Here is a 16705-nt window from a genome sequence, read left to right as displayed (position 1 = left end):
TCATTTCTTTAAACAAGAATTATAACTACCTAAGAAGCCTGAAAGTACAGAAAAGGCCTAAGAGTTTACTGCCATTGTTTTAGATTACACATGGGATTCCAAAGAAAAACAAGAAAGAAAGAAAAAATCCAAGAATGTTTTTTAACCAGTACTTTGTTAAGAAAATTAACTTTCAGCCAGGCATGGTGGCTCACATCTAGTATCCCAGGAGTTCAAGACCAGCCTGGGCAACACAGTGAGACACTGTCTCTACAAAAAATTTTTAAAAAAATAAGCTGGGCATGGGGGTGCATGTGGGAAGATCACTTAAGCCCAGGAAGTAGAGATTACGGTGAGCAATGATGGCACCATTGCACTCCAGCCTGGGTGACAAAGTGAGACCCTGTCTCTAAAAAAAAAACAAAAACAGGTGGGGGAAGAGAAAGAGAAAAGAACTTCTCTAATATCAAACAAGTTATAATCAGTGGGAGATTTATGCTAAAAAGACAAAGCTGGTTGCGTGCACAATCATGCGCCTCATTTCTGTCCATGATGGATGGCACATACAGTGGTCCTCTAAGATGATAATGGAGGTGAGAAATCCCTGTTGCTTAGTGATGACTTAGCCACCATCACATCCTGGCACAAGGCATTACTCACGTGTTCATGGTGATGCTACTGTAAACAAACCTACTGCTTGCTCTGCCGGTTATAATAAACAATTATGTCACTGGTTTATGTATTTACTACACTACACTTTTTGCTATTTTCTAGTGTACTCCTTCTACTCATAAAAAGAAAAGTTAACTACAAAACAGCCTCAGGCAGGTTCCTTCAGGAGGTACCCTAGAAGGTGCCATTATCACAGGACATAACAGCTCCATGCATGTTACTGTCCCTGGGGCAAGATGTGGACACGAAAGACAGTGAAACTGATGACCCGGACTCTGCACAGGTCTAGGCTAATGTGTTTGTATTTTAGTTCTTAATGAAAAAGTTTAAAAAGAAAAAACACATATAAAGGTATAAAGAAAATATTTTTGTACACTTGTACAAAAGGTAGGACTAATCTATTATCGAAGGAAGAAAAATATTTTTTGTAAATTTCATGTAGCCTCAGTGGACGGTGTTTATAGGGTCTCCAGCAGCATGCAGTGATGTCCCCGGCCTTCACGCTCACTCACCACTCACTCACTGACTCGCCCCGGGCAATTTCTAGTCTGCAAGCTCCACGCATGGTAAGTGCCCTACACAGGTGTACCATTCATCTTTTACAGTGTATTTTTACCGTATCTTTTCTATGTTTAAACACAAATACTTAGCACTGGTACAAGTACCTAGAGTACTCAGTTGAGTAACACGCTGCACAGGTCTGTAGCCTAGGAGCAATAGGCTATGCCATACAGCCGAGTATATAGCAGGCTATGCCATCTAGGTTTGTGAAAATACACTCTCTGACCTTCCCACAATGAGGAAATCACCTAATGAGGCACTTCTCAGAACATATCCCTGTCATTAAGTGACCCGTAACTGTACTTTTTAAAGGACATTCTAACAGACTCCAAGTTACAAATGCGGGGTATGTGCAAAGGAAAGAATGAAAACGTAGAAAGTGGCACGCGAGAACACAGGCAACCTTGCAGCAAGCTTTGAAGAAGCTGGGAGCACGAATGACCTTCACCACCCTGTTCCCCTGGCAGGATGTAGGCAGACAGACCAGGGCCAAGAGCACCCTCCCATCATCCACTTTCAAAGCACAGGAAGGTAAGCCAGAGCTCTACTCACTCATGGAAGGGAGCCTTTCAGGGCAGGTATGGTTTGCAAAGTAGGTGAAGTCTTCAGGAAGAAATGTTGTGGTTTGTAGCAAGGTCTCACTGTGGTTCAAGTCAAGAGGATAATCTAGGGAGGTAAGGGGAAAAAAGGCAACTCAGGCTGGCACATGCAATCAATTCTGCAATTCTTAGATGCCTACCACGGAAGCATTTTTCTTGGACGTCATCTTGGGGAAGCAAGACACGGGACTAGCTCTTCACTGCAGCTAAAAATGTGAGATCATAAAAGTGTTAACCGGATGATAGATTTTAACCAACGTTCCTGTTCTCATTGGTATTGGAGGCTTATGTTCACTCAGTTTGCAGTCAGCTGTAAGTCACTGTAATGAAGAAACAGCAGACCCCCTCTCCTCCTGTTCCTCATTCTCTAGAGCAGGGGTCCCCAACCTTTTTGGCACCAGGGACTGGTTTCAAGGAAGACAATTTTTCCACAGGCAGGGTGGGGGGTAGTGACTGTGTGTTCATTAGCCACATCCTTCCCAAACACTTAGTTGATATTTGGAGCTGTCTGCTCTGCATTGGTTCCAGGACAGAACTCATATTCAAAAATAGCACAAATTTTTGACTTATCCAGTTTCACAAAATTTGCTCTTAAAAAAACTTTGAAAGATAATCACAAGCCACACAGTGCATTTGAAAGGCTGAGGATGTACCTTCACAATAAAAAATACAAGAAGTGTCAAGGCGAAATGTCAAAGATATCAACTATCAAAGTCAGTACTTAAGGAAATTGGGCATTTCATACTTAATAACCTAAATATATTCTAGGCTTTCTTTCTGGAGAATAGAGCATGAGTTGGATGCTGGACTCATGTTCCTGTAATGGTCTCATCTGTTCCATCTTGCCATTTTTCTGCTCTGCTTTCCGAGAGATTTCCTCAACTTTACCCACCCTTCTTTTAATCATTTCTGCTATATTTTTTTATTTCAAAGAGCTTTTTGTTTTCTGAATGTTTGTTCCTTACAATATATGCTTGTTTCATGTTTGCAGTGTTTTTGCTCATATCCCTGATGATATGCGTAATTGTTGTTTTAAGTTTTCTTCTCTCTGAATAGTCTGTTTCTTCCAATTTCCTTTTTCTTGTTTGCTTTGATCTCTAGCACGGTGATCCCTAGTTACTAATATTTAAGAGTGGGATTTGGGGGATAAACACACTTGAAGCTCTTACTAGAGGGGGTAGGGGGGCATGGGCAATTATATGTAACCTTAACACTTGTACCCCCATAATACGCTAAAATAAAAATAAAAAAAGTAAGAATGGGGCACTGAATAGCGAATTGTAAAGGCTTTGGACTGAGGTTCTTGATCAGAGGATGTTCTGGCCAGGAAGTTTGGGCCAAAACGGTATAGTCTTGGCTACAAGCATCCAGGAACTGATGAGGATAAAAAGGCCAGGGCATGGTGATCCCCATCTTTTCAAATACTGTAGTCAGGCCAGGTACCCCCAGGCTGAGGAACCTGTTTTTCCATTTCTGGAGGTTATCAAGTCTCCAGTCCTTGCCAGGATGGGGAGAAGGATCCGAGCACCTGACAGCTTTCTAATAGCTTTCAACCTACCTTCACTTTAGCTCCCACCTTTATTCCTAGTTCCAAAAGTACTTGATATTGCTAATTCCTGGGCTTCTGGGGGACTCTAGGGTAGCCACTGGGGTGGTTGTTGGCTTTCCCTGCTGCTACTTGGCAGTCAGTTTTCTTGGGTCTGTTAAGTCCTTTATCACTGGCTTACCTGCTTTCCAACTTCCAAAATTTTTTGCTGTGATCTCTTTCCTATTCTCATTCTTAAGGGTTTATGCCATTAAAAAAAAAAAATATATATATATATATACACACACACACACACACACACACACACACACACACATAAATCCCTTTATTGTCAACTTAAATAGTGGGATTTTAAGAGTTTGGATGCAGATTGCCCTTTTCCTAGGGGATTATAATTGTGGAATAGGAAGAAGTCCCTCCAACCTCATTTTTTACAGATGAATAATCTGAAGCAACATATACACAACTCATGCAAGGAGACTAGGCTAATGCACAAGAGTTCCAACTGAACTCTGGGTTAGTCAGCTTTCCATTATATGGTACTATTTTTTCACAGAATATTAAAGTCTCTCTCACCAATCCTTTTGAACTCATGCTGTTTCTATGAAAATTAAAACTTCCTGTTCAAATTTACTTCGTACCCCAGAATTCTAGAATCTTCAACCCAGACTTTTTTTAAAAGCAGTACAAGAGGGTTTCCTTCCAAGAATCAAACCACCAATACACTGAATCCTTTTACATAGGCACACAGCTGCCTATTCCATAAGTACCCAGGGGACGAAATTCAATGAGAGCCGATTGGAGAATTTTAAGTCTCTCAATAGGTTATAAAGGTACAGAATGCTTTTTGTCTTTTTTAGTTGTGGCTTTCCTGAAAAAACACTAAACCGGCATTCACAGAGATGAGTAGAGATTAATTTATATAAAGACATAAACCAAGCCAGCATGAAACTTGAAGGTAGAATTTACCCAGAAATCAGCTCAAAGTTCTCAGCTGATGCATGCAAACCTGTCCTGGGTTGATCCTGCTTCTGAAGGTAGTAACTACTTCGAAAATCTATGTGAAGAACCCTGAACACTAATTATTTCTCTGGATGATTCCAATATATAAAATAATTCTAAGAAAAAATTAAAAGATCTCTTGGCCGGGCGTGGTGGCTCACGCCTGTAATCCTAGCACTCTGGGAGGCCGAGGCGGGCGGATTGCTTGAGGTCAGGAGTTCCAAATCAGCCTGAGCAAGAGCGAGACCTCATCTCTACTATAACTAGAAAGAAATTAATTGGCCAACTAACATATATAGAAAAAATTAGCCGGGCATGGTGGCACATGCCTGTAGTCCCAGCTACTTGGGAGGCTGAGGCAGGAGATCACTAGAGCCCAGAAGTTTGAGGTTGCTGTGAGCTAGGCTGACGCCATAGCACTCACTCTAGCCTGGGCACCAAAGCGAGACTCTGTCTCACAAAAAAAAGAAAAAGAAAATCTCACATGCACTAGGAAACATACATGTGTTTGTGACATATGGAGAGAGAAGCTGGTGGGAAACAGCAGGACACTCGTTACAGTTGCCAAAGGGATTACACTGAACATTTCCATAAGCCAGTCAACAAAAACAAAGAGAGCAATAATTCTGCTCAATGACAGACCCATACCTTAGCACGAGAACCTAAACAGAAAACAGGAATTTAAAAAACATAAGAAAGAAGAGACTTTTCTAACTTTAATGATTCTACTACTCAGGGTTGTTTGAAGACACAGAAAAATTCCTTTCTACTTCCTTCAAACACTGATATAATAAGCCTGGTAGCAACTAGCATCAAACAAAACACCACTTATCTTTTATCTTAATTATTAAATTAAGGCCTGGAGCGAGGTGGCTCACACCTGTAATCCTAGCACTCCGGGAGGCCGAGGCAGGCGGATTGCTCAAGGTCAGGAGTTTGAAACCAGCCTGAGCAAGAGTGAGACCCGGTCTCTACTATAAATAGAAAGAAATTAATTGGCCAACTAACATATATAGAAAAAATTAGCCAGGCATGGTGGCGCATGCCTGTAGTCCCAGCTATTTAGGAGGCTGAGGCAGCAGGATCGCTTGAGCCCAGGAGTTTGAGGTTGCTGTGAGCTAGGCTGACGCCACAGCGCTCACTCTAGCCTGGGCAACAGAGCAAGACTCTGTCTCAAAAACAAAAACAAGACAAATAAAAATTACTAAATTAATAACATGCCATTAAAGAAAAAAACCCCTCAAATACACAACCCTAGAAATGAAAGTCCTCCATAAACTCACCCTACACTTTGGAAGGGGGGGAAAAAACCTCTGATCTCTTCATGTCTAATTTTAAATTCTTTAAATAAAAATTCAAATAAAATAAAACCTGCTTTTCAGTAGCAGTAGAACCTTTTAGATAAGTGAAAGAGACAGAGGAAATTAACTGCTCATGCCCTGGTGAAACCTGTGTGGTTGTTCTGAGGAGTCCTCATGCAGCTGCCCGGCAGTGGGTGGGGCTATACCACCCACTCGCTTCAGGGCTTCCAAACATCAGTGTCTTACTCTGCGAAAGCCTGTGTTAACACCTCCTGCAGGAGGGAAGTGCTGAGAGAAAAAGCAAGCTTGCTGAGTTTCTAAGCCATGCTCTTACTTTTTAATTTAAATCTAATCTATTTCAAATCAGGACATGTTCTTCTAGCAAAGGAGGCACAAGGGCAAAGGCGCCAGCTGCTTCCACATCTAGAAGATGGGAGAACAGACCCGCTGCCTACAGATCCTAGTGGCGACTGACTACACGGGGCTCACAAGCCAACACTTTAGAACCAACCACCTAGGAAGCTGTTAAAAATCCTAACGCCAGGGCTATACCCCGGACCAATGAAACAGGCACCCCGCAGAGTCACACACAGATATCAGTACGTTGTAAGCTCTGCTGGGAATTCCAACATGCAGACGGTTGGTATAGCCACCCCCATACATGGTAGTGGTAACAATCTTTCTTCCTTGTATTGCCACACCCAGTCTGAGGAGGGACTGTAAGTGCTACCCAACAGATTCTAGGAAGAACCACCACTTTCCCCTCCCATCTGGAAAAAACATAGAAATTTATACATACTATAAAGATGCCATTCGGACAAATACCTGTGTGAAACATAAAGCATTAGCATTCCTCAAGAGTAAGCCTGTTTATGGAGGACTACCTGCTGGGAGAGCAGCCACCATGAAGACTCCAGTCTGGGCATCTGAAACCAGAGAGGAAGAGGCTAAGGATCTCCATGTCACTGACTATGCTGTAAGGCAGGCCGGCATGACGTCATTCGTCCTACTGGCCTATGACAACAGACTTGTGTTGAAGCATGTGGGCAGTGGAACACTGTTCTGTGTGACTAAAGAGGAATGGGACCGTACATGTGGGCAGGCGTGTGTGAGTGTGCAGCGGGCTGAGAAATCCCTGCCTGCCCTCTGATTAGAAGTTACTAAGTTGCACGGCACCTGGAAATCCATATTAAGAATGAGAAAACCGAGTCACTCAACCGCTCACCTCAGATACAACATTGAGTGGCTAGACTGGACGAAACCAAGAATTCCCTTCCAGTGCCAATATTCTCCTGCGCGAGTGTGTGTCACCAACTTCCCCCACGCCCCGCTCGTGGTAAGTTGGGCAGGATTCACAATCTCATACACCAATGGCTTTCAGTGACAACAAGAATTTTCTGCAGGTCACTATCTCAGGCTTATTTCCACGCTCCCAGGGCTATACCCCCCAAAGTATATCCTTATTAGACAACCACCACTGTAGCTTTTAAGAAAACCAACATTACTTAAATGTCACGCTGAAGTTTTCAGCTATGCGAGGCCTAATGAAGACTCGTGAATGTATGAGCCCCAGCGCTGACTCAGGGAGGGGTGCACACAGGCCAGGCCACCCTCATTAAGCCAACAGTGCTCTGAGGAGGAGCAGCCAGGTCGGAGGTCAGAGGTGGCAGTGCTTTAGGCCCAGAATACACTCTCTGGCTATAGCAGGCAGAGATGAGCTTTGAAATGAATAAAAATCGTGGGTTTTCATTGCGTATACCTTCAATAAAACACAATTTCCCTTTCAGTACAGTACGAGTATGCCTTACGCAAAATGCTTCAGATCAGAAGTGTTTTGGATTCTTTTAGATTTTGGAATATTTGCCTTATTCTTACTGGCTGAGCATCCCAAATCTGATCATCTGAAATGTGAAATGCTCCAATGATCATTTCTTTTAAGCGTTACATTGGTGCTCAAAAAGTTTCAGATTTTGGAGCCTTTGGGATTTGGAATGTTCAACCTATACTTACTCATCAAGGATGTGCCACTAACAAAGAGGCTTATCAAGATGGTAATCTCTTTAGAAATATGTTACGACACTTAAATGTGTTTTCTTGTCAAATCCACTCACCCACGCACTCCACATTAAGTGCCTCCTATGTGCCAAGCAGCATACAAGGTACAAGGTACTAGAAATACAAAGATAACAAAGGTGACAAAGGTACCTCTGGGACTCAGATGACAGGCGTCAGAGTCAGTCTGCAAAGCCTGACTCCACTGCTACATCAATGCTGTGACCTCTGTGTGCCTTGGTCCTGCCATCCCCTGCAATGGGGACATAGTAGCTACCTTCCTGATTTCTTGTGAGGATGACATGAGATAATGCAAGTAAAGCACGTGGTGGTACACAGTAAGACAGTCCCTGATGGCAAAGACTTCCAATCTAGGGAAATAGACAAATTAACAAAAAATAGGTTAACTATTCCAACCAGAGGGATGCAAGGAAGAATTATTTTGGTGTATGATAATCTGAGAATAAAAGCATGCAAAGTCAAATGATAATGGGTCAGTGGATTTAAGTTCCAAGGATGCAACTCACTTCTGTGCTCAGTTTCCAAAGACTACCCTCAGGAATTAGTATAAGCCCATGTTGCATGAACTGCAGTGGTGTGGGTGGGGTCCTGCTACGTGCTCCTCTAACTTCTGAGAGAACTGACCATCTCGCCAATGGCCAGATAGACAGACTCTAGCCTCGCCTAACCTTGGACAAGCAGCATGATGTATGGATGGGATAAATGTCCTGAGAGCACAAATGTGCCTTTATTCAGAACCTTGCACAGGAGAGAGCTCTAGTCAAAAGACTCCCTAGTTTCATCACTTAACTAGAAGCAGGTTTGGGGCAAGGTTTAGGGGGTGACAAGACCAAGCTACTCCATCTTCCCCAAGGTCATGTACACTATGTGCAGTGAATGGAAATAACATAAAATCCTGCCTCACCTGACAGAGCCACATTCAAATCATGGGAGACAACGTGTGTGTGGATCCTTTGTAAAACCTAATACTACACACCACAAATGTGCTCGGCCTTCTCTCACAATGGGAACTACAGGGTTTCCTCTCTCAGTTATGGTTCAGAGCTCAGGCAATTTGACCCAGACTGATCACAACTTGCCTAAAAGGCTCTGAAAAGTCACTCAACTTGCCATTTGCAAACAAGAATCAAAAGCTTACCAGTTTGGCTACCTACAATCCTAAGTCGCTGCTAAATTGGCCAGCAGGGCAGACACATAAATTAGGATGTGGTCAATTCTTTTAAGAATTTAACTTCCCTTTGAGAGGTAATGCTTTCTCTTGATTTCCCAAGCACCACAGAATAAATCTCATTTGCAATGTCTGCAAAGCAATTTCACATTTTATGGTGAACTTTGAACAAGCTTAGAATTTATTACAGAAGAGGACTGATTTAGAGGGAAGAGTATTTTTAAATATGTATATTTTTAAAATATTAGGCTTGGCTGAAATCATTAAGAAGACACAGGAAAGCACATTAGTCCTTGGTTAAAGAAATGAGACAGATCATGAATCTTTAGCACAAGGAAATCTCAGAATTCATTTTAAATAAAAACCATTCCTGGCTAGACTGGGAAAGCCTCATGACAGTCCCATTTAACCATGTGGAAATAAATATTTCCTGTATTCAATTTTTGGAAGAGTTAAAAAAAAAAGAGTGAGAGAAAAGCTTTATCTCAAAGGTGAATAACTTGCCATACATAGTCTTACAAAAATAACTATAGTCAAAACCATGATTCAAAAACAAGTTTTTGTGTTTTTTTTTTTAAAGACAGGGTCTCACTATGTTGCCCAAGGCTGGTCTCAAACTCCCAGGCTCAAGTGATCCTCCCAGTTCAGCCTCCCAAAGTGCCAGGATTACAGGCCTGAGCCACTTCTCGTAATACAATGTTGGGCAGCCCATCTAACCTCTGTGTTCTTTTTTTCTCTGTATACAATTATAGTGTTTATAAAATAACAAAAGCCAGAGGTCAAAATTCCAAAGATTGAGGAAGAAATGTTTAACTCTTGTACCCATCATGGCTGTGTTTAGCTCAATGGTCTGAAAAACTTCCTGAAAAAAATGAATGCATCTGAACCCAAGCATGTAACTGTGATTAATCTATAGGATGAGCACCGCACCTGACTGGGGAAGGTAAACCAGGCGATCTCGTACATTTTCCCTCCAGAACTTGCTTTTATAACTATAATTTGTGAAAACTGCCCCCAGATTACATGATCATTGTGAAATGGAAATTCATTAAGTTTCAACAAAAGTGGATCCTTCATGAATGGCTTGGTGCTATCCTGGTGCTCTACTGGTTCCCTGGAAATCTGGTTGTTACAAAGAGCCGGGCATCCCCCGACTCCCCTCCCTGCTTCCCCTCTTGCCATGCAGCCTCTACACAGCAGCTCCCCTCGCCTTCTGCCACGACTGGAAGCAGCCCGAGGCCCTTGTCAGAAACAGATGTTAGTGCCATGCCTCTTCTAGGGCCTGTAGAACCGTAAGCCAAATAAACCTCTGCTTTGTAAATTACCCAGCCTCAGGTATTCTTTTATAGCAACACAAATGGACTAAGACATATTTTTTTTTTTTTTTTTGAGACAGAGTCTCGCTTTGTTGCCCAGGCTAGAGTGAGTGCCGTGGCATCAGCCTAGCTCACAGCAACCTCAAACTCCTGGGCTCAAGCGATCCTTCTGTCTCAGCCTCCCAAGTAGCTGGGACTACAGGCATGTGCCACCATGCCTGGCTAATTTTTTCTATATATATTAGTTGGCCAATTAGTTTCTTTCTATTTATAGTAGAGACGGGGTCTCGCTCTTGCTCAGGCTGGTTTCGAACTCCTGACCTCGAGCAATCCGCCCGCCTCAGCCTCCCAGAGAGCTAGGATTACAGGCGTGAGCCACCGCGCCCGGCCTTAAGACATATTTTTTTAAAAAATGAATGTAGACTCATTTGGTGAGAGCTTTTTCAGTAGTAAGGTAAAAGTCAGCCAGACCTCCACTCGAGTGTTTTATAATGCACTTTTTCCACTGAAAATAATTATCGAAATCAAATTTACCTCTCTTGGGAAAAGACATTCTAATTGGACCCTCTCTTTACTAAAAACATACCTGAGTCATTCACACTGCTGTTCCTCTTGGCGTAAGCACTCCGAAGCACCTGCTCGTAAACCTGAGCACCAATCGTCCTAACGTTGTCCCGGATCAGAATGCCTTGAGCCTGCATCATGAAGAGGTAGGTGTTCACTGCACAAAACAGAAGGGAAGGGGGAAAGAGGTGAACTCAAAGGCAATCATAATAAAAATGTATCACATGACTTTGGGGTTCTTTTTTCTTCTTGGACCTTTAAAACTTCTTTCAGCTCTAAAATCCTACAAGGTCATAACTCTATTTCCATACTAGCTTCAATGCTTTCTGGATACTAACATTCCTCAGGTATGTAACGAGGATCAGAAAGACCTTTAGCAATCAATTAAAACATTTTTAAAAGGTTTCTGCTTTAAAAAAAAAAAAAGAAGAAGAAGAAGTCAGGGTCTTGCTCTGTCACCCAGGCTGAAGTGCAGTGGTATGATCACAGCTCACTACAACCTCAAACTTCTGGGCTCAAGTGATGCTCCTACCTCACCCTCCTGAGTAGATGGGACTACAGTCACACGCCACCATGCCTGGCTAATTTTTTTTATTTCTTTTAGAGATAGGGTCTTGCTATATTGCCCAGGCTGGCCTTAGGTGATCCTCCGGCCTCAGCCTGACAAAGTGCTGGGATTACAGGCATGAGCCACCAGGTCTAGCCAGTTTCTGCTCTCTTTAAGTTCACCTCAGTACTAGATTGCTATACACAACCACTGACTGCTCTGCCTACTGGAAACACTTAAAATCTTGGTCTGGTCTTGGCAACCCTTCCAAAGTGGTAGACTAAGGCTCCAACCACTCTTCTTTGGGGATTTGGAGAGAAAAAGGAGATAACGAATGAATGTCCTCAGTCCTCACTACCCACCCAGCCCAACCCAAATGTCCAGAGCAATAGGGAAAGAGTAGACGGCACAGTCTGGTGTCAATTAAAACATGCTCTTAACAAATGAGTATTCAGATTACCCAGCCAATCACTGTCATCTTTGGAGAGTGATCTCTATTTGGATTTTCCTGAAGTCTCTGTATGATACAAAACTAGGAGGTCAAAAACATAACAGAATATAATTCCTATATTCCACCTGCAATCACAATTGCCACATATTTTCAAGACACTGTAAGATTTTAAAACATAGTTTCTTAACCAGCCATTCTAATTTCGTCACTTTCCTCTCATCATTGTTACATCTATCATCTCTGGATGTAACACAGAGACAGCACACTTACTAATCTAATCCTGGTGGGTGTCTGGAGGTGGAACCATTGAAACACTTGGCTGACCTCCAACAAGGTCCCAGGCAGCACAGGACCTAGTGCCTGGGCCACTCCTCCACACTCAGTACACCTAGCCTTGTGCTGTCAATTCTCACTCTTCAACAAGACCTATTTTGTTGACATTCTGTTTCATAATTATTACCATAGTGTCCTGTACATAATGGGCAGTAAATCAGTGACTCAATGGATGAAGCTTACAAGTCAACATGCTTTATTTCAAGCCATTGTGCTTATACTGGTAATGCTGATGAGCAGGGGGTGGAGGGGGGTGGGACTGGGCACAATGTTGAAAACCCCAGGTGGCCAACATTAAACAGGGACATAAAGTCTTTCAAAAGCCCAAATCATCTCTAAGGTATATTATAAGCCATAAAATAATAAGCAAAAGAAGCTTTTGGCTTTTGTTTATTTTGGTTTGCTAACAACTGTCTTATGGGTTAATCTTGTCATTAAACTAATAAATTTACACAGACCACATATTATTAATGCTTTATCTAATTATCCACAGGAACAACCACAATGCTGAAATAAAAACTAAGGAAGTAAATATTGCCAAACAAAAGGAAATAATCACAAATCCACAGACTTGGAATGGGACAGGATTTTAAAGAACACTCCTCAGTACCACTTAATGCTTCCACACTGCCCTATGAGTCCCAAGAACACAGAGTCAATATGTCAAATACAGCCATCGGCAAAGAAATTCTACTTTGGATTAGGTCCAAAATGTTTCCCAGCCACTTTTACCCACTGGTTTTCTTTCAACTTTCCCAGCACCCCTCCCCAACTCCACGTCCACGTGTGCCCTTCCCACAGTGTCACATGTGGCTCCCCATCCGCCTGCTCCCTCTGAATACTGGCCCAGCTCTCTCCCCTCGACAAAGGGTAGTGTCTACACTGCCAGAGTGGCTGGTGGCCTGCGCGCAGTCAGATGAGCCCAGAAACAAGCAAAACGGCCAGCAGCCCTTTCCGTCTGTTACCAACGATCTGTCAACTGGAGCCCCCTTTGGAGACTCACAATGCACAATAACTCAAGGCCCAGAAACCCCCAGAATAGGGATGTTGAGTTATCTAACCTGCCATTTCCCAAACCGGCACCCCACCCCACCCCCGCCACTCCTGTAGAAAAACTAGTTAACATCAAGTGATCCCAATCATTTTGGAAAATTATGTTTTAGACTTTAAAACTTCCATTACGTGGTCAGATAATCAATCGCTATTTTGCTGAATGTTCCTGGTAAATAGCAGTCACACCGTATTATTGACTCATATTACGCTTGCCGGAGGCAAAATCCCCGTAATCTTATTTGAGATGTTGCTGCTAAGTTGCCCTTCTGTTTGGTGTTCATGCAGCTGGTTACATAGATCAAACTGCAGGACTTTACAAGTGTGCCTATTAAAAGTCTTGTTACTAAATTTAGTCCCTGGCTCTGGCCTAAACTAGGAAGTATATATGGATACACATGTTGCTTTCAATCTAAATTATCTCATTTAAAATTTATATCTCTGTGAAGCAGATGTCCTCTTGACTTTTAAAGATAAAGAAGTCAAGTCCTCCAGACATAATTTGCCCAAGGTTGTAAGTTAGTGAAGTCAAAACTAGAGAGGTGAAGTTAGGGGTTTCATAACATTTCGATGAGCTTTGCTTTGGAAACTATGAAAAGCAGTACTTTCCAATAACACGGTCCTGATCAACAGTGGCTGAATCACAGTTTAAAAAACAGTTTTGAATTGGCACACGCTTGTCAAATCTTCCATTGTTTCAACAAGTATCTCCAAGCACCTACTTTACCGTGTACTTTTTAGAGACACTACTGGCCACTGGCGGCCAAGGATGAGCAAAGCACTGAATGAGGTACAGACACAAACAAGACATTAGAATGTAGTGTGATAAAGTAACATTTAACACAAATGTAGGCTTACTATTAATAATTTTTTATACTTTCATGGCACATTATAATTATCATCCAGCCCCAGTATCTAGATTGAGGGAGCTCTTATCGCCATTATTCAGTTGAAAAATAAGCCCCATTCAGATCTACACAACCAGAAATTTCCATCCAGATGCCAGTGTAAGCAGCCTTGGGCCACGGCTTTAACTGGAGAGTTTCCTGAGGCCCCTCAGCCACCTGTTGGCCACAGGACAGAGCCTTTCTTCCTCTTTGCATTTGAATATAACACAGGAAGACACACACTTCCTCCCACTAGAATTCCAGCCAGCCATAGCCTTATGAACCAGGTAACATGGTTTTCACTTGAACACCCATTAACCCTTTGCACGTGCTTGCTTTTTTCTCATCATCCACTCGACATTATCCACACTCGACATCCAAGCTGCCTACGACTTATAAAAATTCCTCACAAGGTAATGAAATCTGACTTTCCAGATTAGGAGCAAAACAATTTGACACAATGAACCCAAAAGGAAAAGAAATAAGATTCTATACACTTGAGTTCATAATCTTTTATCCTAAATATGTATATTCTTAATGTTTGTTACAGCTGGCTTGGTAAACTAAGAGTTCTGAAGCAGAAAAGAAACCATTCCTTTCCTGACCACTCTATCCAATCTGGCAACAAATTGATACCCATTGTCACAACTACTTACATGTTTTCAAGCATAATTATGTGACAATTTTCTCACAAAAAGTGTTTAAAGAAAACAAGCAGGTAGGGGACACACACACATTAACAGAGTAAAGCATCCCAAAAGTTATTTTAGGGTTAAAACTCAATTTGATGAAATTGCTTACCTTTTGCTTACCTAACCTAGTCTTCCCCATTGAGGTAGAAAAACCAACTTAATCACAGGTTATGGATTCCTAGCTATTAAATAAAAATCCAAGTAGTAAAAATTAATATCTATTAAGTACCCTGTAAACATTCCCATTGAGGTGTTGTTAAATTATTAAACTATACATGAGATCAGGCATGAAAATGCTGTCTAAAGAGATATTAACTGCCTGGGTAGCCCAAGGTAATCATTTCACTGGTCTAAGCTCCAGCTTTGTTTCCCCCAAAATTCTTAATAACATGATGACCAGCTACCAATCCTCAGAAGGACCAATATCCAGACCCACGTACCCACCACAGAGGTTCAGCAAACAAAGATGCCCAAATTTTATACCACATAACCTGAATCAAACTCTGGGTCAGAGAAAACTAAGAATTCCCTTTCTGGTGCTGTTAGCACAGAATGCCTGCATCTATCAAAACACACCCTTCCCCTGCTGCACGGAAGGTCGTCTGATGAGAATGGGCTAAAGGCTCAAGACCAGCAGAGCAACTCTGCTCTCTGAAGCTAACTACAACTGACCTCTCCCCTTCCACACCCACCCTGTTCTGCCCTGTGGTGCCAGCCTCCTGCCTCCTGCCCCCCAGACAAACCCCCAGGAATGTGCTCTAGCAACTCCTGCTCATACTAAGCCTTAATGTCACTCTTCTTAGCTTTTCCTGATACCATCCCAACCCCAAGATTAAAACTATCCACTCCTACCTTTGGCCTCTTTCCCAACTAATACGCTTCTATCCATGCCCCCTATAAATCGGAGCCTGTCTCTTCCAACTAGCTGTAATCCTTAAAGTACGGACTGTCTTATTCTTTTCTTCATCTACGATGTCTAATGAAAAGCAGGCATTAAACTCTTTATTAAATTAATAAATTACAGCTTAGCACACAGCATGCTGTTAGGGCCATTTGGTGGAGGTGCCTTGTTTTTTCAAGTTAGAAGTATACAGGTTTTCTGTAACCACACAGGAAAGATTCTATAAGCCAGAAAAGGGACAATGAAACTGATACTTTACCAACTTTGCTGGTGTAGGTGTAAACTGGTATAACCCTTTGGGAAAACGACTTGCAAATTCAACAAAGAGCCATAAAAATGCTCATACCTTCTGATCTAGCAAGTTCAAGGAAATTATCCCAGACATGAGGACATTCTACGCACAAAGTTTTTTATTAAAATTATTTCCAAAAGGAAAATCTTGGGAAACAACTCAAAATCAACAATATAACAGCTAAGTAAACTGTTATACAAAACTTGATATAATCATACATATCTTTAAAAGTGAAAACTATGAAACCTTATAAACAGAACAAATGTATAATATTTAGCATAGACTACATTTTTAATACCATAAACAAAGTTCTCTTATATCACAATAACTATTGCCAAAGAGTAAGAACACACATAAGGCTAAAAAAAAGACCAGAAGCCAATTTACCAATAAGCTTGGTATCAGGGGATAACAGTGATGTGAGCTGACTTCTTTTCTTCTTTACTTTGCTTTACCAATTTTCTCTACAACAGTTTGTTGTTGTTTTATTTTATTTACTTATTATTATTTTTTTTTTTAGACAGAGTCTCGCTTTGTTGTCCAGGCTAAAGTGAGTGCTGTGGCGTCAGCCTAGCTCACAGCAACCTCACACTCCTGGGCTCAAGCAATCCTTCTGCCTCAGCCTCCCGAGTAGCTGGGACTACAGGCATGCGCCACCATGCCCGGCTAATTTTTTTTTTTATATATATATATCAGTTGGCCAATTAATTTCTTTCTATTTATAGTAGAGACGGGTCTCACTCTTGCTCAGGCTGGTTTTTGAACTCCTGA

The 16705-nt window shown here is 42.0% G+C and overlaps 1 protein-coding gene across 2 annotated transcripts in view; it reads right to left on the bottom strand.

Moving 5' to 3' along the window:
• The window catches only part of B4GALT5 (beta-1,4-galactosyltransferase 5), a 63959-nt gene that overhangs the window by 11973 nt on the left and 35281 nt on the right, over positions 1–16705 (bottom strand). Inside the window, exons 2-3 of one of the 2 annotated variants that reach the window (XM_020281764.2) lie at positions 10804–10938; positions 1765–1878 (exon numbers count right to left, since the gene is read on the bottom strand). In XM_020281764.2, the coding sequence (XP_020137353.1) occupies positions 1765–1878; positions 10804–10938 (249 nt within the window). The remainder of the gene's footprint in view (positions 1–1764; positions 1879–10803; positions 10939–16705) is intronic. The other variant, XM_076010882.1, reaches the window with a different exon arrangement.

This window comes from Microcebus murinus, chromosome 16 (assembly GCF_040939455.1).
Source record: "Microcebus murinus isolate Inina chromosome 16, M.murinus_Inina_mat1.0, whole genome shotgun sequence".
Classification (NCBI taxonomy): domain Eukaryota; kingdom Metazoa; phylum Chordata; class Mammalia; order Primates; family Cheirogaleidae; genus Microcebus; species Microcebus murinus.
The sequence above is the reverse complement of the archived record's forward strand: the minus strand, read 5'-3'. Positions and strand labels throughout refer to the sequence as shown.